Here is a 23,443-nt window from a genome sequence, read left to right as displayed (position 1 = left end):
TCCCAGTTACCTGCTGGGGAGAATAATTTTATGTTTGCTGAGCCACTGGTTTAAGCCCTTTGTAGACCTTGGATGGATAGACATAGGGGAATCCTTTGACTCGTGTCATCACTCTGCCCCTTTAAGGTTTCACTGGGCCAGTTTGCCAGATTGATATTGATGACTGTTCCAGTACTCCGTGTCTGAATGGGGCAAAGTGTATTGATCACCCAAATGGCTATGAATGCCAGTGTGCCACAGGTAAGATTGTTCTCACTTTCTGTTCACCTGATATGTCTGTCCGAACAAAATAGGAGGCTGTCCTCTACTCGCTGCCCTACCAGGCCAGTCCACTAATGAGCTGCTCTGTGTTTAGAGAGAGCTGCTTCCAGCATAGTTTTTGCTTCTCTCACGGTTTTCTCCTACAACACCTGCCTCCTTCTCCACCACAATAGTGGCCTAGCTTGGACATTTCCATTTGGTGTCCAGGTCTTTCTGGGATAGATTTTGGCAGCGGTGAGTTTCCAGCTGGCTTGACTTACTCCTTTGGGAAAGGGAAGAATTCCAGCTGAAAGCTATTTTTCACTAGGGCTTCTCAGCAGGAGACCTGTCTCTGTGTTTTTTGAGGCAAGTGATTGAACAAAGGCCCAGAAGTCTAAGGGCCATTGTGTGCAAGTGCAGAGGTTTTCCGAGTAAAAGACTGCCCAGCCCGAGAGTCAGGTGTGTTATCTGAATGGGAGAGAGAACTCTGGGAAAGTTTAGGTCCTCTTTCCTGACTTCTGCTACTACAGTGAAAAAGAATCTGTTTACACATATTCTGCATTTCTGATCTGTGGCCACATTTCTCATTTGGGAGTGGATTTGATTAAGTCAAACGTCCCTTATTACACATTTGCTTTTACACAGACCAGTATTATAGAGAAGGACTAGAAATTATTAGAAAAGATGATTTCTCAATTTATTTTTTATATGACCGCATAAGGGAAAAAGAAGTTATGAATATAATTCCAGACCTGTTTCTTATTTTGGAAGATTGATTCTTAAAGGATTTTAAACATCATGTGCATGATTTCTTTCTGATGACAGAAAAGCAAACTAAGTCACAAAAATAAACACAGAGAATTAGTGTTTCAGTAGTACTGGAACATTACCATTTACTGGGCCTCTTTAGATTAGGTCCCGTCAGATGAACCAGTTCACTTCTTTCTCTTTTTGCAAACTGTTGTTTTTGGTTGGAGGAGTTCCAGATTTTGTCCTCCTCTGGCCAGATTATCCTCATGGACAATAACCTCTGGAGAGAGTTTAAAAATCTTGAACTCATGTTTGAAAGGAAGAGATCCCACCCCACCCCTCGCCTTTCTTTAAAATCCTTTAAAAGGGATTTAAAGTTGAATGAAGTCTTATTTTCCCTTTTTCTTTTAATGCTCATAAACTTTCATTCATTTTAATTAACAGGTACTTACTAAAAACTTAGTATATATGTAAGCACAGTACTCTGGGAGCGTTTAAGAGGGATAAAGAAAAGTTCTCTGTATACTAAGGTCAGAATTGGGAAGATAAGATACACGTAACCATTAATACAGTATCTGTATGTTGGGTTTTGGAAGAAAGGGATAGAGAGGTAAAAATATAATGGAAAACTATTGAGAGCTAGTCCCCACTGAAGCCCAGTATGAAATGATGATGCAGTTAAAGTATCTCTGCAGTGAAACCCACTGATCATTTTGAGAAAGGTATTTGAATTCTACAAATTTTATTTGAAAAACTTTGTTTTAAACACAACTCTCTAGGATTGCCTTATAAATGGTTTGTTTCAGCTGCTCGTTGGCTGCGGTAGAAATGTTAGGACATGAGGTCTATAGTGGATGTGGCCGCACTTATATTCAGGTGTGGAGTCTGCCTTGGTTTTTAAGCCTTCTTGGTAAAATTCCTTTCAAGGATTCACTGGTGTGTTGTGCGAGGAGAACATCGACAACTGTGACCCTGATCCTTGCCACCATGGCCAGTGTCAGGATGGGATTGATTCCTACACCTGCATCTGCAACCCGGGGTACATGGGTGCCATCTGCAGTGACCAGATAGATGAATGTTACAGCAGCCCTTGCCTGAATGATGGTCGCTGCATTGACCTTGTAAATGGCTACCAGTGCAACTGCCAGCCGGGCACGTCAGGTAAGCCTGCTCTCTTTATGTCTCCTCTGGAGTTTTCACTCTTTCTCAAAAACAATTTGCACAGATATCTCAGACTTTCTTGGCATATGCTTCGATACCTAAAAAACAGTCCTGATTCTGAAAAGCACAGCCAAAGCTTCAGCCAGAAACATCTCAGTCTCTAGTCAGTGGAGAAATTAGAGACAATAGTTTTGCAAAACTGATGACTCTGTGTGTGTGTGTGTGTGTGTGTGTGTGTGTGTGTGTGTGTGTGTGTTTTATTAGAAGAAGACACCCCACCTCAAAAAATAGAAATTATTATTTAAAATTGGAAACCCTCTTGCCTTTGTGTCTTGATTTGATTGTCCTTTTCCCTTGAACTTCCACCCCACTCAGAGTAATGAAGCTGGCCCTTTTCCTTCTTGCTCCCTCCTGTCCTTCCAGTTGTGTTTTTCTCTGTTTCAGAGTCCAGTATCTTTAATGTGACACTTTTCTTCTGCCGTGTTTCGGGTGGACCTTGGGCATTTGGGGGAATTCTCAGGGAGAGCAGAGACTTCACAGCACGGTCCAGTCATTGTAAATTAGAATGCACAGCCACCGTTTCCCACCCCCGAGTTCAGTGCTGTTTCCCCGACTCTGGTTGAGTGACTGCTCGTTAGTTGGGAGGGCATGCTGCTCCTTGCTGGGGGAATGTTGAGTTATTTTCTCAGGCGGCAGCATTTCGCAGGTCTCACTGGAGTCTGTTTTACTTATTTGAGGAATAATTATGGTCACAACTGTGGTTAATGGACAGAGAAGTACTATGTCTCAGATCAAAGAAAATGTATTAGTGGAAGATTAACTAGTGTGTGCCTTTGTTAGAAGGGAACCTGCCAATACAAGAGAGTGATTTATTGAGAACTCATTCTTGATTTAAGGAAAATGGCCTACATAGGGGGCAAAGGTGGGGGAGGTGGTTAACTGCCCTCATTTTATTTTGTTATTTCCAAATCCATTTCTTCAAACTTGTCAAAGGCCCTGGTCTTCGTCCAGGACCTCATACATGCCAAGTTTGAAAACAAAGTCCTTTTTGAGTTGCTCAAGCATACGAAAAACATCCCATGCCTTCACAGTTGAAAGTGCCTTCCCCCTCCCCACGTTTAGATAACTCACTAAAAGGGCTGAATAGATCTTTGTGAAGCCTTCCAAAAGCAATTTGCTTCCGGGCTGGTCCCCAGACATGAGAAATTGCAGTACGAAAAGAAATTTGAGAGATTTACAAGCAATTGAATGGACGCCTTTAGAATGGTGGGGCTGTTTTAGGCTTTGCTATCATTCCCATTATAACAAACATACTAGAAACCTGGGTGAGTGGTGGGTTGGCAAGCACTTTGTTTTCTCTGGGATGATATCATTATGCCAGGATGTATCAGGTGTATTCCCTGGGGAGGACAGAGAAGGCAAGGTGTAAGTAGCTGTCACTGAGAAATGCAAGAAGTAAATATGAGTGGTGTGCAGGCAGCATAGAGTGAAGGCCCCAAAACCTCTCAGAAAACTTCCAAATCTCTTCCTGTGGCTGTTGGGAGAATTAAAGCAAAGAGATGTAGGCGTTATAAAAAAATCTTTGTCTATAATGGGTGGAGAAAGACCTGACATGTACTGCGGGCCTAGATGGACGGGTCTCTTTTAATTAATCATTCTGAATAGACTTTTGAGTTCTAGAGTGAGAATCCATAACCCATTCATAACTTGGTCCTAAGTTGGTAGGTTGGATTTTGGATGAGTATAAACAGAAGGGGTACTTTACCATGTGCTAGTTAGAATTGTGGTTTCTCACTTACTGGGTACTTAAAGTGAGATAAATAACCCAGAATCACTTCTGAGGCTTCTTTCACCCATGGTCTTATGATGGGAAACTGTTTTAAGTAAGTTTCTTAAGGTTTTAAGTCACAGAAACCAACCTGACTAGTTTAAGGATTCCTTAGCAAACAAGCAAACGATAACTACAGAATAGACAAAAGATCTAGTGAAAGCACACAGAAGTATCTTACAGATTCCAAGTGAGAATTGATTGGTAAAGCTTTGCAGAGATTATCAGGAAACAGAGCAATTTATAGACCACAGTTCATATAGTCCCACAGCTCATATTCCAGTGTCCCAATGAGAAAATTACATTGGCTCATCTTGGGCATGGTGTCTGGTCCTACTCAAATAAAATATAGCCTCCTGCGGCCTGCCATGGTTGATTGTAGGTGAATGGGGGTTATCAGTCAAGGCTAGACACATCTCCTAAAAGTATCCAGGAGTATGGAAACTCTTGCCTCATTTGTGGCTAGTGAGGCAGCATGGCCTCGTTCATCACAGAGTGACCAGTATGGTGTGGTGAAGGGGACAGAATCCAAAGTGCCTGGTTCACATCCTGGCTGTACTGCCGTAGTTGTGCAAGTCCACGATATGGTGGGTGTATTACAACTTGATGTACCAGTTGAGTGAGAAAACTAAAGAAAACTTATGTGAAGTGGGAGGCAGAGTACTTGCACATAATAATGGCTCAATAAATTTTAACGTAATTATTATTAATAAATATTAATACAAAATATGAGTGAATCAAAATTTTTACAACTTTCAATGGAAATTTTGTTAGTTTAAAGCCTAGTTTTATTGGGCTTTAGTTTTAGAATTTTTAAACTACCAAAGCGTTTTTCTATGAATGGGAAATAAGACATCACTAAATTCATGTTAAGTACATAACAAAGTATCATGAGTATTTTTATAAGATGATGGTAAAAATTATGACTGCTATATCCTTGCTGTTTAGTTACCCATATCTACAATTACACCTTTATTAATATAGCTCTATCTAGGGTTGGCTGTATACTCTTTAGATTTCTTAACACCTAGCATCACATGCTATTTTTGTGGTAATACTGCATGGTTTCTTTTCTACTTTTATCTTTGCAGGTGTTAATTGTGAAATCAATTTTGATGACTGTGCAAGTAACCCTTGTGTCCACGGAGTCTGTATGGATGGCATTAATCGTTATAGTTGTGTCTGCTCACCAGGATTCACAGGTAACACCTTTTTTGTTGGGAGGTCCCTTCTTCAGCCCCATCACTTTGGGAAAGGGGCATATGAAGGAAAATCACTTTTCAAATGTTTCCTATTTCTTTGTCTCTTTGAAGGTTAGAAATGTGTTTCTGTACTTCTCTGGCCTAGTTTTCTACTAATAGGCCTTCCATAAATCATAACATGAAACTTTTCCTCAGTTAGGGTTTTTAGACCACATGTTTTTGGTTTTTTTTTTTTTTTTTTTACATTTTATTTATTTTTGAGAGAGAGAGGGAGACAGAGCACAAGTTGGGGAGAGGCAGAGAGAGAGAGGGAGACAGAATCTGAAGCAGGCTCCAGGCTCTGAGCTGTCAGCACAGAGCCCAACGCGGGGCTTAAACTCACAAGCCGTGAGATCATGACCTGAGCCAAAGTTGGATGCTTAACCGACTGAGCCACCAGGTGCCCCTTTAGACCACATGTTATAGCTACCTGAAAAGCATTTCTAGTCAGACCATGAGTTTCTGTCACTGTGCTTGAGTTATATAGCTTTTACTGCCACCTTTAATTTGCTACACTTAGTGAATGCCTTCCACAAAAGTATAGCCAAGATAAAATTCTATGAAAACACTAAATGCTTTTTTCTGAGTACTTCCTCTTATGGGAGATTGTTGGATGAGGCCAGAACTTGGGAGGACCAATGTAATTATTAAAAGTAGCCAGAACATTTACACATGCACGCTTGTGTGCACACACACAAACACAAATCTCTTTCTCTCTTTTTTGTTGTAAGATTGCCTTTATCTTTTACCCTTCCGATCCAAAAATTGCTAGAGGCTATTGAGAAATCTGAGGCACCTTACTGAGACACCTGTTTGTTAATGACACCATCAGAGGGCATATACCGTGCCTATCCTATTCTTTCTAGACGGTCCCACACGCAAGCAGGCACTTACATAATAATGTTACCATTTAATAAGTACCATGTGATCATTTGCAACCAATGTGAGAAATTTCCCTCAGAGCTTTTTAAACTATGACCTCCAAAGGCATTCAGGGCCACGTGAAGTGAATGTCTGCCTCTTGCTTGCCGGGAACTTACTTTCCGCTGTATTTCACAAACCTTTTTCCTGTTTGGGTATGATCGCGGATGCTAGGGAGTAATGTTTTCGGCCCACATGGGTCACCGTAATGTCTTCTCAGTGGAAGATCACTCAGAAGACAAGTATGATGACAGCCGTCGTATCTAGTGCCTAGCAGTGCTGGTAGTAGCCAGCTGTACTTCTGGTCCTGAAACTTGATACTGCAAGATGAAGTGACAGCCAACTGAATACACAAAAATTCCTGCTAGGTAGGATAATAGGTGCATTTTTGTTAAATAGGTAAGAGAATAGCTACCATTTATTAAGAGCTTATTTTGAGCTAGGCGTTAGGTACCTAATCTCATTTAATTATCCACAGCTATTATCATTCCTATGGTATTGATGAAAAATCCAGAGCTTGGAGAGGTTAAGTAACATTACCAGTGCACTGTGGCCAGGCAGGATTCCAGGCCAGGTGGTCCTACTCTAGAGCCTATGCCCGTTCTCACCTCACTGGGCAGCCTAAGTGGGTGCCTGTTGTGACTTCTTTTTAGACATGTAAGCCTTACACTGGAACTTTTTTTTTTTTTCTGAAATGCCAGTAAGTCATATTCTCTCTCTTTTTAACATTCAGCAAACCAAGAAGGTCAAGGAGGGAGGACATAGGCTAAAATATTCTAAAATAAACCTAAGGTGTAGCATGAAATTACATAACCAAGAAGTGGAATGTTTTGGTTACTGGGTGGTACTCTGTTCTTGGAACAATTTTCTATGTCTATTTTTTTTTCAGTTGTTTTTTGCTTTTTTAATCAGCTGCCCAAAATACCACAGACAACTGTGGTATTATATATACATGAGCTTAGATGTGAGATGTTTTATTCTTTCTTTTGTTTTATTTTAGCACTACTACTTTTTTTTTTTTTTTTTACAATTCTCATAACAGCTTTGACAGATTTAAATGAGTTTTTCTTTTTAAGACTAAATTCTGTATTCTCTGCAGACCTCTTGTTTTTAATGTTTATTTATTTGAGAGAGTGAGTGCACATGTGTGTGCATGCATGCAAGCAGGGGAGGGGCAGAGAGAGAGAGAGAGAGAGGGAGAGAGAATCCCAAGCATGCTCTGTGATAACAGCCTAGAAGCCTGATGAGGGACTTGATCTCAGGAACCAGAAGATCATTCTTGAGCCAAAATCAAGAATCGGACGTTAAACCAACTGAGCCACCCAGGATCTCTTTATACTTACTGATTGAATGGGAAATGTAAGAAATCAAGTGATACTTCTAGAAGCTACTTCTCAGTTTACAAACTACTTTTTCAGTTTTGTCTTCATATTTATTATTTTGCTGACTTCTCATAACAGTCCATAAAAGCAAATAGGTTGAATAAGAAACCAAAAGCACAGGTAACAAAAACCAAACTAAACAAGCAGGACTCCATTAAACTAAAGTGCTTCTGCACAGCAAGGAACAATAAACTGAAAAGGCAGCCTATAGAACAGGAGAAAATATTTGTAAGCAATATATCTGAAAAAGGGTTAATATCAAAAATATATAAAGAGCTCATACAACTCAATAGCAAGGAAGCAAATAATCCAATTTAAAAATGGGCAAAGAGCAAGAAAAAAAATTTTGAAACTATGTATGTTGATGGATATTAGCTAGACTTACCATAGTGATCCTTTTGCAGTATATACAAATATCAAATCATTACATTGCACACCTGGGACTAATATGTTATATGTCAGTTATAGCTCAATCTTTAAAAAACACAGGCAGAAGTAGCTAAACACAACTTTAGAAACTGTTATTGGAAAATTCCCAGGAATTTCCAGATAGAGGATACTGGAAGTATCTACTGTAATTCTCAGAGCTACATGATTTAACCAGAGACTGATTGTATTTTTAAGTTATAAATCATTATTTGTACTTAGAAACCCAACATCATCTGAAACAGGTAAAGTTTTGAAAGCCTCATAGTCTGCCACACCGTAGTGATTTTCAAAAAGCATTTGAAAGGCTAATCATGAGTAACAAGTCTACCAAAATAGCTAATCCTCACTATAATGTCATTATAAAACTAATCACGAAAATACCATAAGAAAACATATATATGAGTTTTGTAATCTCTTCTCTCTCTAAATTTCTTTCTTTTTTAAATTTTTTAATGTTTATTTTATTTTTGAGAGAGAGAGAGTGACAGAGTGAGAGCAGGGGAGGGGCACAGGGAGAGGGGGACACAGAATCCGAAGCAGGCTCCAGGCTCCAAGCTGTCAGCACAGAGCCCGACGCAGGTCTCGAACTCACGAACCAAACCATGAGATCATGACCTGAGTTGAAGTTGGACGCTTAACCAACTGAGCCACCCAGACGCCCCTCTAAATTTCTTATAGTAGTTTCTCATCAGTAGTGAAGTGTATAAATGTTTATAAAGTATAAATTTATAATATAATTACATTTATAAGTTATAAATTATTTAAATATAGAACCACTAGTCTAGATTAAGAGACCCTGAATTGTTTTCTCAGTTACCAGAAGACAATAAAGTTATGCTTAGAATACTCTTCTTTCTGAGGCAGAAAATGGATTAATACAACTCTAAGAATGAAAGCAAAATGGCTTTCTTTTTAACCAATATAATCATTAAGTTAAATTATATATTTATAATTTGTAAACGTTGAGCATGCAATTGCTTTTTGGTTCTTTGGCCCTCAGTTAACCTAATGTCATATCCTGAACAGGCACACTGCTAAGAACAAGGAGTCTTGCAGTAATACTAAAATCAATTCATACTACTCAGCCACAAAAAAGAATGAAATCTTGCCATTTGAGACAACATGAATTGGCTTTATGCTCAGGGAGATAAGTCAGAGAAAGACAAATACTGTATGATACCACTTGTATGCAGAATATTAACAAGCAAAACTCATAAAAATAGAAGAAAATCGTGGCTAGGAGGGGCAAGGCTAATTGGGGAGATGTATTTAAGGGTGCAAACTTGAAACTAGTAGGTAAATAAGGTCTGGAGATCTGTTGTACCAGCACAGTGATTATAGTCAGCGATACTGTATAATAAACTTCAAAGTTGCTAAGAGAGTGAGTCTTAATTGTTCTCACCACAAAAAAGAAATGATAATTATGTGACATAATGTTAGGTAACATTAAAGTGGTAATCTATTGCAATATATAAATGTATTAAATCAGTAGGCCATATACCTTAAACTTATACAGTGTTATACATCAATTCTATCTCAATCAAAATATTAACAAAACACAAAAAGTAGATAAGGAAGTTTTATTATTCCCATTAAACAACTAAGACAACTGAGAGAGAGAACTTGATGTGTCCATGCAACGTATACAAATATATTTTGTATATTTTGAGCCCCCCAGCTAGTGAGTCATACAGCTAGGATTGTGAGTTCCCAGAAGGCAGGAACCTCCCTAATCATCTTTTTAGTCGGTGTCTAAACACAGTGTCTAGCACGGAAGAAACACTCAATAAATGCTTCAGAATGAATGACTAGAACTCAAACATGGGACTTCTGACAGCCAACTCCAGACTCTCCAGTCTGGACTATAGCATGCTTTCATTTATTAAACACTAATTTGTTGAGTACCTACAAGGTGAGAAACATTGGTTAACTTCTCATTCAGTAGTTTCTGAGTCCAATAAGGTACATAGCCTTGTGCTGGGCATTTCTGATGCTGGGTGGAAACTCCCTAGGGGTAGGACCTTGCTAGTGAAGCAGCGGTCAGTCCACATGGTAGACTGCAAAAGGAGGCACTTAACCCTCCTCATTAAAGATGGCTGGAACATTGATTCTGGGAAGGGTTTTTAAAGCAAATGAGGAAAACGTGAGAAGAGTGGCTTCTGAGAAAATGCTTCCTAAAAAGGATAGAAAAAGAAGGCTTTTTCCTCTTATTTTCCACTGAAGAGCAGGCTAAGGATAGCTGTGTAAAGAGTTCTGGCTCATATCTTGGTGCCAGTGGCAAATGTCTAAAAAAAATTCTGAGGTTGAGGCTAAGAAAATAGTACTTTAAAATAAGTTATTAATAAAACACTTAAGAGGAAAACAGCAACCACTACCAGATTATGGGACTTTACCACAAGAACCACCAATAATGGTTTAGAGAGCAACAGAGAGTGAAAAAAATGTTAATACCCATACTTTAAAGGGGTGTGGATCTATTTCATTTGGAATTTCCTGTTCTAAATGCAGGGTTGCTCTTTCTTAAATAAAAGTGCATGTTTTTATCTGAATCAGAAAATTGTATTCTTTGAAACTTATAAATTCCTTCACAGCAGTTGCTTGTTGCCACTCATTTACAGAATTATGGGTTATTTCAAAATTTTATATCATTTTAGAATATATAGTTAAATCTCAATTATTCAAAATTTAACAAAGCTAAACTCTTATAAGTGGCACGCTTTCTTCAGCTTAAAGCATCAAATGTCAAGGTTATAGCAGACATCTTTTCAAAGTGCAGTCTTGGGTAGGTTTTAGAGGAAGAATATATTCACTTAATTTCATATATTCTGAGCATTTACATTATTACATGATGATAAAGTAATAATTGTCTATGTCATAGTTTTTCAAAATAGAATATTTGAACCATCTGCACTATTTAAAATTGGTTTTCTGGACTCCATGCATCATAATCTGTGGTGAGAGGGCCTAAGAATCTCCTTTTAAAACAAGTATTTTAGGGACACCTGGGTAGCTAAGTCCGTTAAGCATCCAACTTCAGCGCAGGTCATGATCTCACAGTTCGTGAGTTCAAGCCCTGCATCAGGCTCTCAGCTGTCAGCGCAGAGCCTGCCAAGTATCCTCTGTCTCCCTCTCTCTCTCTGCCCCTCCCCTGCTCACATAAGCTCTCTCCCTCTCTCTCTCTCTCAGAAATAAACAAACATCAAAGAAGAATATAAAATAAAAATAATAAAACAAGTATTTTAAATGATTCTTTTTGCGCATTAAGGTTGAGAACCACTGGTCTAGATTAAGAGACTCTGAATTGTTCTCTCAATTATCAGAAGACAATAAAATTATGCTTAGAATACTCTTGTTTCTGAGGTGGGAAATGGATTAATACAACTCTGAGAATGAAAGCAAAATGGCTTTTTATCTACTATAACATTAAATTAAGTTGGTAGCTTATTCACTAAGTATTCCAGGTGATTGAGCTATCCCATATGTGGAAATGTAAGAGGTTGACTAACTGAAAAAATTAATGCGCAGTGAACCAGTGATAAAAGCTTCTTCGAGAGTACTCAGAACAGCAGCAAGAGGAACAGCCAACTTTGGTAACATTTGATGTTCTCTTTTTGAATCCTTGTGGAGTTTCCGTTTCTAAGATGGAGTAAAGAAGAAATACATATCAAAACAGTGCAGTGCTGTTCCAGCATTTCGTTAACTTGGCTGCATTATCAAGACTGTGCTGTTTACTACTTCCTCACATGGTGCTAAGTGCTCTTGGGTGTCTTATTACTTAAATCCTGACATTTGGTGCCCAAGGCATCTTACAGCCTGTGCAGAGGAAGTTGTCAACACAACATCTCCCATAGTTCTGGGTCTATTCCCTAAACATTTTGGATTTGACAAATACTGTTTCCGTCCTCTTCAGGGCAGAGATGTAACATCGACATTGATGAGTGTGTCTCCAATCCCTGTCGCAAGGGTGCGACGTGCATCAACGACGTGAATGGTTTCCGCTGTCTATGCCCCGAGGGGCCCCATCACCCCAGCTGCTACTCGCAGGTGAACGAGTGCCTGAGCAGTCCCTGCATCCACGGGAACTGTACCGGAGGCCTCAGCGGGTAGGTGGCTGCCATGTATGAACAGTTCCTTATTGACTTGTGTCAAGCTGGTTGGGTTTCGGAATGGGCCATGCCCTGTGGAAGTCTGTCAGGGACCTGAGCTGAGACTGAGTCGCAGATTTTGGTAGTCTCCTTGAGTCTTCCAAACCACCGCTTGTGCTCTGCCTTCCATTGCTGAATAGGTAGAAAATAGGGTGGGGCGGGGAGGTAGTCAGTTCATGGGAGAAGTCCAGCGTTATTTTGTGAGCCTTTGGCAATTGTGCTTTTAGTAGTTATTATAAGATTGAGTTCTGAGGGAGGTTCTATTTGATTTTTCCCCTGCTTAAAAAAAAGCTCCTTTCTGTTCTATCATGGTACCAACGTGTGCCACTGAAGTGGGGCTGGTCTCACCTGACTTTAGACGTGACCCTGATAAGACATCCATGGTTTGCAAGCCTCTGAGATTGTGTGATGTGTTGGTAGGTACTTTTCTAGAAACTCAGAGTGTGATGTTAGGTCACAAGAGATAGATCTATACTCTTGTATGCTGGCCGGAAGATAGGGCTCTGGGCATTGCCATTTGCCATACTTAACAACAGGTGAAAGAACAAAGAGTGTATTTAGAGGTAAAGGAAAATCAAATTATTTCCAGATGAATTACCTCGGTATTCCTGTTTCAGACTATGGTAGCCTGCAAAGCATCCCAACCCATGTACCTTTTTCCTAAAGATCTCCAGACAAGAGAGGCTTTTATTTCCTGGTAACATAGTATAAGTGTTAATAATGTTCAGATTGTGAACAATGTACATATATTTTGCATACCTTCATTTTTGTTCCTTTTCCTGCTCAGTTTACCCTAGGTGCTTTCTGGGGCAGGGTTTCAGGAGAGAACAGCAAAGCATGTCTTGGAAGTCAGACATCCCAGGAGCTCTCAGAGAGGCTTAGAGTCTCTGATACTAACCTACTTCTTGGGTGTCTGTTTTGCGCATTAGAAACAGATGATCCTAAGGTTTGCTTTATTTTAGTTTTATATATAATAAAAGTGCAGATTTATCCATGTTAATGTGCCTTTCAAATTTTTTTTTTTTTAACGTTTATTTATTTTTGGGACAGAAAGAGACAGAGCATGAACGGGGGAGGGGCAGAGAGAGAGGGAGACACAGAATTGGAAGCAGGCTCCAGGCTCTGAGCCATCAGCCCAGAGCCCGACGCGGGGCTCGAACTCACGGACCGCGAGATCGTGACCTGAGCTGAAGTCGGACGCTTAACCGACTGAGCCACCCAGGTGCCCCTTGTTAATGTGCCTTTCAGATTGACCCAATGTATTGTACCAAACACTGTTTACACATGAAAGCTCACTATAATTAATTAATTTCTCCAGCATCTTTGTGAGCTGGGAAGCACCAGAAAAATCTGTTTACTGAGTAGTCCAGGTGGGACCACATAATTCATACTGTGTCCATGGCAATCCAAGTATAGGTTCAAAGAAGAGTAGAAATGAGATTAGCTTACCCATGAGCTCCTCTGTCCCTCATTTCTTCACCAAGTCTTGGATTTCATCTAAGACTCAATTGTACATTCGTCCTCCACAGTCAAGAATATTATCTGTCTCCTTTCAGATACAAGTGTCTCTGTGATGCAGGCTGGGTTGGCATCAACTGCGAAGTGGACAAAAATGAATGTCTTTCTAACCCATGCCAGAATGGAGGAACTTGTGACAATCTGGTGAACGGATACAGGTGTACTTGCAAGAAGGGCTTTAAAGGTGAAAGCCGTAGTGCATATTTCTATCTCCCTTCATACAGTTTTCTTATTGCATATTCTTTGACTTACCTCTTCCTTTCCCTTTCTCTATTCCTATTCGCTCATATAGCAAACATAACTTGAGAAGTTAATATTTATAAGGCACTTGGGGAGTAAAAACATAAAGATACATAGATTCTACTAGCAGAGAGGTGAACTACAGGACTATTTAAGCTGAGCAGCTAGGACTCCACTTATACAACTTTGGAAAGATGTTCTAATTGTAAGCTTCATGGTGCTGGTTTGATTCTGTTGGAATTCACAAGAGATCTGGGGAGTAGCATGAGAATATTGCCTTACTATAATTATGATAGCAATAATGCCATGGAAGAATCCATGCATTCCAAACTCTTCCAACAAATTATCTTACACATTGAGATAAAATATATAGCCAACTAGGGCCTTCTGGAAACATGTATTATAATGGGTGTTGTATAAAATCATTTTCTGAGTTGTTATTGTTGTATTTCCACCATAAATTTTCACTTAAAAACTCATGAGAGTGAAATCTGTGGGTAAATCATTTATCTTGTACTCCTCTATCCACTTAGTCATTGATTTCCCCACTCAAAAATTGTGCCAGGCTACCAAGATACATCAGTATGTTTCAGAGTCAATTTACTTATTTGAAAGCTTTCTGAGAGTATATATATTTTAGTCATTAATTTTCTTATATATTACATTTGCAAAGAAATTTAAAAGCACTTTTACTTCTTTGTTTCCTTGAGACTTGCTGATCAATGAACTAAATAAAACTCAAAATGTAAAATCCCAAATTGTACGGCTGGTGAGTAGAAGAGTACAGTGTGAGCCCAGACCTCTGTGCTCCCAGACCACCGTTTTTTTACAGTGCTGTAGTTGCTCTATCTTGAGGCTCTGTGTCAGGCTCTATTGAAGATGCAAAGGTGTGTAATATTTGGGTACTGGTCTATCCCATTAATGCTTCCTTACTTTTGTCTTTTTCACAGTGGGAGTAGATTCCATGTCTTGGATCAGGGGAAAACAGTTTTATGGCTTCAGAAAGTACTACCACATCAATGGTAGAGACTGTGCATATGAAAGAGTGGGCATAAATCAGAGGCTTTGATTATGCATTAAAAAAATATTGTCCCTTGATAAATTATACCCCCTTTTTAGGCCCTGACAGCCACTTTGTATAGAAACAGCTGATAGATCAGCAGATTTTTAACCTCAATGAGCTTCTTAGTCCATTGTTGAGAAATTACTTATATTTGGAGGTATATTCAACCTTTCAGCTATTAGAATATACTTACTCCATTCATCCTTTTAACTGTCTTTTACTGACAGACTATATGTCAGGGACTTGTCACTGAAATGAACGAAGAGGTATTCCAGGAGCCTAAAGAAATTCAATTTCTAAGGTAGTTAATATTTGCCATGAAGAGGATTGCTTAGTAATTGTTAAAAAAATTTTTTTTAATGTGTATTTATTTTTGACAGAGAGAGAGACAGAACATGAGTGGGGAGGGGCAGAGAGAGAAGGAGACACAGAATCTGAAGCAGGCTTCAGGCTCTGAGCTGTCAGCACAGAGCCCAACATGGGGCTCGAACCCACGAACCACGAGATCATGCCCTGAGCCGAAGTCGGACACTCAACTGACTAAGCCACCCAGGCACCCCGCTTAGTAATTTAAATAATGAGGAGGCTAACAGAAAGTTTCACTGTTTTGGGGTTTTCTCCCTTTCTGTCTATAGGCTATAACTGTCAGGTGAATATTGATGAATGTGCTTCAAATCCCTGCCTGAACCAAGGAACCTGCTTTGATGACATAAGTGGCTACACTTGCCACTGTGTGCTGCCATACACAGGTGAGTTCTGCAAGTGAAGGGACCAGAGGGGACCTGTGTTCTTGCCTTGTCATTCTAAACCTCTGAGTCTCAGAGACAAGAGTCTGTGGCCCAGTGACGCTTCTCTGAGGAATCACTCCCTGGTCACCATCCTGCTCTCACTGACTAGATCTTGAGCTCTGAGAAAACACTGTGGCTTCCCTAGATGCAACTGGTAGGGAAACTCACATGCCTTCTTTGTACTTGAGGGTTTAAATGTTTTTTGTTTTGTTTTTTTTTAATTCTGTCTGACTGCTGGTTTCATTCATTATTTGACTGGACCCAGTGTTGTCATGGCCTGTGCTCTTAGTCATAGTTCAATAATAACAACAACCACCACTTATTGATAACTTACTATATGCCAGACACTTTGCATATTTTGGATTTCTTAATCCAGTGCTCAAAATAATTCTGTAAAGTAGAAGTTCCTATGACCATTTTATGCTGAGGCAAAGAAAAGTTACTTGCTGAAGGTCACAGAGGTAAGTGGTAGATCTAGGATTTGCCTCTAAGCCTCTCTCAGTCCAAAGTGTGTCTTCTTAACTGCCCTTCTTCTCCTTACATTCAGTTCCACTACCTCTCATTCAGAGAGGTATTGCCCCTTGGATGACGATGACACACACAGAAGACAAGGGTGTGACTTCATTTCGTATCAGGTGTTCTTTGTTTCAGGTGGTATTTTAGGAGTGTGCTTGGACGTTTCTTCTTTGTGTTCTCCTGCCTCATTACTGCCGTCTTGTGATTGGTTGTATTTGTGTGGCTTATTTACCTCCTTATCATCCATTTTCTTCATCTGTGGAGAACAAAACAGAAACATGGATGGTGGCTTTGCATGTTTCTCTAGTATGCAGCATGCAGGCAGGAGCATGGCTGAATTCGTACTCCCGTGATGGGCTGGTTGTAGTAGCTGTTACCAGTGACTGCGGCTGTTTAGAGTGACAGAGTGGCCAAAACCAGAACTCTGTTACCTGAAAGACTTGATGTGATGTTGTTACCTTGGCCCCTCTTGGGAAGAAATGTTCATGTAGGCAAATAGCGTTTAGTCAGCCTCATAGATAAAAAATCAAAGTTATTGGAGATCCTTAGCTATTCTCAGACAAAGGAAGTCTAAATGATACAATTCATAATGACAGTGCTGATCACATTTGCTAATAGTAAGAGCATCTCCCAGCCATAAAGACTGAGACTTGATGGCTGCAGAGAGATATAAGCAGGTCATATCACTATGCTCAGTCATATCATAGTCTTACCTGAGTATAATTTAGGTGTTCAGCTCATCTTGAAAATACTTATTTTATCTTCTTGCTATCCAGATCCCTTAAGAATATTTGGCTGTATGCTGGCTGTTGGTTTTTCTTCAGATTAAGATCCCAATAAAAGAATTTACTATTATATTAGACTGAAAGCCTATGCATATTAAAATTTTAGTGCTGAGTGTGGCTAAAGGTTCTATCATTGAGCTTTGCCACTATGAAGGGAACTAAGCAACATTGCCTTCCCTAGTGAGCCACTCTTCTGACCCAGATACCTTAAAAATGGGTTGGGTATGTTGGTGAACATCTGTGGTAATTTTTTTTTCTTCCTGAATATGAAATTTTAGGATAGAATTTTAAATTGAGTTAGCTGTAACTTGACTTTAAAAACACCCTCATCTTCTTTTAATAAAAGCATTCCTTTCCTTGTTTGCCTGTGCTGGAAGCTTATATTCCATATGCTAAGGCAGGAAATATTGATGTGCAAATTTCAATGTCATGTTGTTGATGTTGGTATGAGGAGGTATGTTACTAGCTGATCAGAATAACTTCACTGTTTCCTACCTCCCATGGCCTTCTGATCAACTCCATTGCCTCTGGAACAGGCCAGCAGAGGTGGTGAGGAGTAGAAGGCTGTATTGTTGCCTCTTCCTGGCCCACATGAAGGAGGATCTGTGTGGCTGAGCCTCTGAGCCACACAGACTCTTAGCTGTGGAGATGCAGAAAGTATTGCACCAGATGGACACAGGTGTCCAAACCCATGTAACCACACATGATAATATGGATGAGAGCAGCCCAGCAGTTGTTGAGTGCTCACTCTATATGCTAGGCTCTGTGCTAGTGAAGACTTCATGAACATTTTGTTTTTCATTTAATCCTCCAAAAGCCTCTGTGAGTTACATACCATCCTATTTCTCATTTTACTTATGTGTAAGGCTCAGAGCAGAGTAATAACTTGCCTGTTGTTAATATACCAAGTTAGAGCTAAGACTCAGAAGACCCTAAGTCTCTCAGATTCCAAAGCTCTTAACTGCTACCTTAGTCTTGAGTTCAGAGAGCATCCTTTGGTTTAGAATTTGCAAAATTTCAGTTTCCTTGGCTATTTCTCTAAATTCTGTCATTTGCTTTACAGGCAAGAATTGTCAGACTGTGTTGGCTCCCTGTTCCCCAAACCCATGTGAGAATGCTGCTGTTTGCAAAGAGGCACCAAATTTTGAGAGCTACACCTGCCTGTGTGCCCCTGGCTGGCAAGGTAACAACATGGGAGTTAGAGAAACCAGAAGCTTTAAACAAAGTGGTCAGATCATCAGATTAACATGGAAGGCCCAGGTCTTCTGAGGCCTGCTTGTTGTCATGAGCACTGGCTTTGTACAGGAATGACCCAGAAAGCCTTTTCATTTTCATGTCTTTGGGGCCCTCTAGTGGCTGGAAGCCTCCAGCCTGAGTCTGAAACCATGATGTTCTCACAGTCCCTGGGCCCTTTGTGCCAAGGGCACAAAGCCTTATGGGACTTCCCAAAGTGGGAGACAAACCAGAATATCCCCATCTATCCCAGCTGAAGCTTGGATCTCCCCATGCATTTCTGTGGGACTCACTTTCCAAAGACAGGACCATTCATCGCCCCTGTGTTTCTAGGTCAGCGGTGTACAGTTGACATTGATGAGTGTGTCTCCAAGCCTTGCATGAACCACGGTCTCTGCCATAACACCCAGGGCAGCTACATGTGTGAGTGTCCTCCAGGCTTCAGCGGTATGGACTGTGAGGAGGACATCGATGACTGCCTTGCCAGTGAGTATGCCGGCCAGCTCCTAAGCCCCCTGAGGCACTTAGGGAGCAGAATAGAGCCCAGTCGAGGCAGCTGCCTCTCAGTGCTGAGACTGGCCATCCCAATAGCTTATCACATGTTTTTAATATTAGTATTTTTTATTTTTTTAAATGTTTATTTATTCCGGGGTGGGGGGGAGCTGCACACATGTGCACATACGTGGGGGAGGGGCAGCAAAAGAGGGAGACAGAAAGACTCCCAAGCAGGCTCTGTGCTGTCAGCGCAGAGCCGGATGCGGGGCTCAGTTCTGTGAACTGTGAGATCATGACCTGAGCTGAAATCAAGAGTTGGACACTTCACTGACTGAGCCACCCAGGCGCCCCAATATTAGCATTTTTTAAATCTTCTTTGCAAAGCCAGTGGCTTTAGGAGTTGAGGCAGTAGAATCTCTGTAAGAGGTTCCTAACTGATTTTTGTATACTGACAAATTGGGGACAATGCTATGATAGCTTTTTTTTTTTAAAGCAGATCCACTGAGGTATAATTAGTATATAGAAGTATACTACCAATATTTTAAATGCACAGTGTTGACATTTAAACCATAAGTAAACATAATGAACATATCCATCCCCCTAAAAATATTTTATTTTGTAATTTCCTTCTTCCCCCTTCCCTGTCCCAGGCAACAAGGGATCTACCTCTGTCATGACAGACTTACTTGCATTTTTAATAATTTTATATAAATGGAATCATCTAATGCAAACTCTTTTTGGGGGAAAGGGAGTATGACTTATCATTTAGCATATTATTTGAGACTCATCTATGTTATGTGTATTAGTAATTCATTCTGTTTTATTGCTAGGTCATATTCCATTATTTGGATATACTTGAATTCACTAGTAGGACATTCAGCTTGTTTTTAAGTTTTGAGATACTATAAATAAAGTTATACTCTCTTGAGTAAATATCTAGGAGTGGAATAGCTGAATTATGTAGTAGGTATATGTTTCACTTTTCACCAAATTGTCAAAATGTTCTCCATGGTGGTTCACCATTTTCATTCCCACAAGCACTATTTGAGAGTTCCAGTTGAACCACATCCTCAAGAACACTTGGGTGTGATTGCTCTGAATTTTAGCCTTTGTAGTGGCTGTATATGGTATTTCACAGTGGTTTCAACTTGAATTTCCCTACCTATTAAAAATTTTGAGCATCTTTTCATGTGCTTCTTGGTCAGCCATATATATTACTTGGTATAGTATCTATTCAAAACTTCTGCCCACATGAAAAATTGTATTATTTGTCTTATTATTGAATTGAAAGAGTTCTTTATATTCTAAATACAAATTCTTTGTCAGATATTTGCCTTACAACTATCTTCTCCCAATTGTACCTTCTGTTTTTTCTTTTGAAGAGGAAGTTTAATTTTGATGAATTTCAGTATATCCATAATCTTCATTCAGAGTTCATCTTATCTTATTTAACAAACCTTTACCTAACCCAAGGTCACTGAGGTTTATCTTCTTTGATTTCTTCTAAATGTTTTATACTTTAAGGGGCACCTGGGGGGCTCAATGTGGTTAAGTGTCTGACTCTTGATTTTGGCTTAGGTCATGATTTACTGGTTTGTGGGATCGAGGTCTGCATCAGGCTCCTCGCTGATAGCATGGAGCCTGCTTTGGATTCTCTCTCTCACTCTCTGTCTGTCCCCCCCCCCCCCCCCGCTCCTCCCCCCACCCCCCCAGCTGGCTTACTCTCTGTCTCTCTCAAAATAAATAAATAAATAAACTTTAAAAAATAAACAATAAAAGTTGTATACTTTTAGCACTGACCTTTAGGTCCACAATCTATTTAGAGTTAATTTTACATGTAGTGTGAGTTTTAAAGATTTTTCTTTTTAGACTTTAAAGAGTAATTTTGTGTTGTAATCTTGCTAACCTCACTTATTAATTCTAGATTAGTTTAGCTTCTAAGTTTAGTTTAGATTTCTGGAATTAAAAAAAAATTTTTTTTAAGTTTATTTTTATTTCTTTTTAGAGAGAGATAGAGAGCAAGCAGGGGAGGGGCAGAGAGAGAGAGAGAGAGAGAGAGAGAGAGACAGAATCCAAGCAGACTTTGCATTGTCAGCACAGACACCGATGTGGGGCTCAAACTCACAAACGATGAGATCATGACCGGAGGTCAAGCATCTGATGCTTTACCAACTGAGCACCCAGGCACCCCAGGAATTTTTTTTTAACAAATAATCGTGTAATCTCTAAATAAGTATAGCCATTCTACATTTTAATTCTTTTTAAATCTATATACATTTTCTTTTTCGTACATTGTTGCACTGGCTAAGACTTTTAGTAAATGCAAAATAGAAGTAGTAAGAGAAGCAAATCTTTCTTTGTTCTTGATTCTGGTGGGGGAAGCATGTATGTAGTTTCTTGCCACTAAGTATGATGTTACTTTGTTGCCACTAAGTATGATTTTGGGGTTTTTTTGTTCTTCTATCAAGTTGAGGAATTTACCATATACTCCTAGTTTGCTGAAAGTTTTTTCTTTTTATGATGAATGAATGTTGATTTTTTTCAAATGATTTTTCTGTATCTGTTGAGGTGATAATATATTTTTTAATATATAAGTGAATTATGTTAATTAATTTTCAAATGTTAAACCTTAAATTCCTGGGGTAAATTCTGCTTGGTCATGATATATTCTCTCTCTCATATGTTATTGGATATGATTTCCTAAAGTTTTGTTACAAATTTTTGTGGGTATATACATTCATTAGGGATATTGTTCCCCAATTTCTTGTACTGTATTTGTATGGTTTTGATACAAAGGCAATGCCAGCCTCAGAACCACTTGGGAATTGATTCCTTTCTATTTACTGAAAGAGTTTGTATACAATTGGTATTACATCTACTAAACATCTAGGTCTGGAACTTTCTTTCTGGGAAAGTTTTAATTGTAAATTTAATTTCTTTAATAGATATAGTTATTCAGGGTATCTATTTCTTTTTTATTGAGCATTGGTAATTTGTATCTTTCAAAGAATGAGTTTTACTCTAAGTTGTCAGAATTATTGGCATTCATAATATTCCCTTATTGTGCTTTTAATGTCTGTAAGATCTGTGATGATTTCCCTTCACTGATTTCAGATATTGGTAATTTACATCTTCTCTCTTTTCTTTGTGATTGCTACTGGTAGAAGGTTACAGATTTTAGTAACCTTTTCAGTTTCATGATTTTTCTCAATTATTTTACTATTTTCAATTTCATTGATTTCTGCTCTTTATTCTTTCTATTTTGGATCTAGTTTGCCCTTCTTTTCCTAGTTTAAGATGGAAGCTTAGACCATAGACATAGTAGGCATTTAGTGCTTTTTTTTTTTTTCTCAAAACACTGCTTTAGCTGTATTTCACAAATTTTGATATATCATGGTTTTTTTTTTCCCCCAACTCAGAAAATACTTTTCTAATTTCCATTTTGATTTGTTTTTTGACTCATAGATTATTTACAAGTGTGTTCTTTAATTCCAAATATCTTTTTTAATTAAGTTTCTAATTTTAATTCCAGTGTAGTTAACATGAAGCATTCTATTAGTTTCAGGTGTACAATATAGTGATTGAACACTTCCATACATTACTCAGTGCTCATCATGATAAGTGTACTGTTTAATCCCCATCACCTATTTTACCCATCCTCCCACCCACCTCCCCTCTGGTAACCATCAGTTTGTTCTCTATAGTTAAGAGTCTGGTTCTTGGTTTCTCTCTCTCTTTTCCCTTTGTGCATTTGTTTTCTTAAATTCCACATATGAGTGAAATCATATGGTATTTATCTTTCTCGGACTGACTTATTTTGCTTACTTAGCATTATACTCTAACTCCATCTATGTTGTTGCTAATTCCAAATATCTTTTGTTGCTGATTCCTTCCAGATAGTTTTTGTTATTGACATCTAGTTTAATTCCATTGTGATCAGAGAACATACTTTTTTCATCTATTGATTGGATTATTTAAAATGCATTAAAGCATGTCTTATGGCCTAGTCTTATGGTCTGTTTTGGTAAGTGTTCTGTATGCACTTGAAAAGAATGTTTATTGGGGCGCCTGAGTGGCTCAGTTGGTTAAGGGTCGGACTTCAACTCAGATCATGATCTCACAGTTTGCGAGTTCAAGCCCCGCATCGGGCTCTGTGCTGCCAGCATGGAGCCTGGAGCCTGCTTCAGTATCTGTGTCTCCCCCTCTCTCTGCCCCTCCCCTGCTCATGCTCTGTCTCTCTGTCTCTCAATAATAAATAAATGTTAAAAATTAAAAAAAAAAAAAAAGAATGTTTATTTTATGTTGTTTTTTTTTTTTTTTGGTGGAGTGTTCTATAAATGCTATTAATTCAAATTGGTTAATAGTATTTTTAGGTCTTCCCTGATTTTCTGTCTGCTTATTCTATAAATTATTAACAGAGTGATATTGAAATCTACCACAATTATTTGTCTATTTCTCCTTGTAATTCTATCAGTTTTTGCTTAATGTATTTTGAAGCCCTGATATTAAGTATATAAACATTTAAGATTATTATGTCCTCTTGAAGAATTAGTCCTTTGTCATGAAATGACTTTGTTTAACCCTTGTAACTGATATTTCGTACTCTGAAACCTCCTTTGCCAGATATTAATATACCTACTTAACTTTTCTTTTGTTTATTGTTAGAGTATGCATTTTTTCCATCCTTTTAGTTTTGGCCTATGTGTGT

The 23,443-nt window shown here is 38.9% G+C and overlaps 1 protein-coding gene across 2 annotated transcripts in view; it reads left to right on the top strand.

Moving 5' to 3' along the window:
• NOTCH2 (notch receptor 2) overlaps positions 1–23,443 on the top strand; it is a 163,821-nt gene that overhangs the window by 108,944 nt on the left and 31,434 nt on the right. For both annotated transcript variants that reach the window (XM_042993905.1, XM_042993904.1), the window contains exons 10-17: positions 127–240; positions 1,918–2,151; positions 5,071–5,181; positions 11,863–12,055; positions 13,654–13,799; positions 15,554–15,667; positions 18,071–18,190; positions 18,574–18,726. In XM_042993905.1, the coding sequence (XP_042849839.1) occupies positions 127–240; positions 1,918–2,151; positions 5,071–5,181; positions 11,863–12,055; positions 13,654–13,799; positions 15,554–15,667; positions 18,071–18,190; positions 18,574–18,726 (1,185 nt within the window). The remainder of the gene's footprint in view (positions 1–126; positions 241–1,917; positions 2,152–5,070; positions 5,182–11,862; positions 12,056–13,653; positions 13,800–15,553; positions 15,668–18,070; positions 18,191–18,573; positions 18,727–23,443) is intronic.

Source organism: Panthera tigris, chromosome C1 (genome assembly GCF_018350195.1).
Source record: "Panthera tigris isolate Pti1 chromosome C1, P.tigris_Pti1_mat1.1, whole genome shotgun sequence".
NCBI lineage: Eukaryota > Metazoa > Chordata > Mammalia > Carnivora > Felidae > Panthera > Panthera tigris.
The sequence above is the reverse complement of the archived record's forward strand: the minus strand, read 5'-3'. Positions and strand labels throughout refer to the sequence as shown.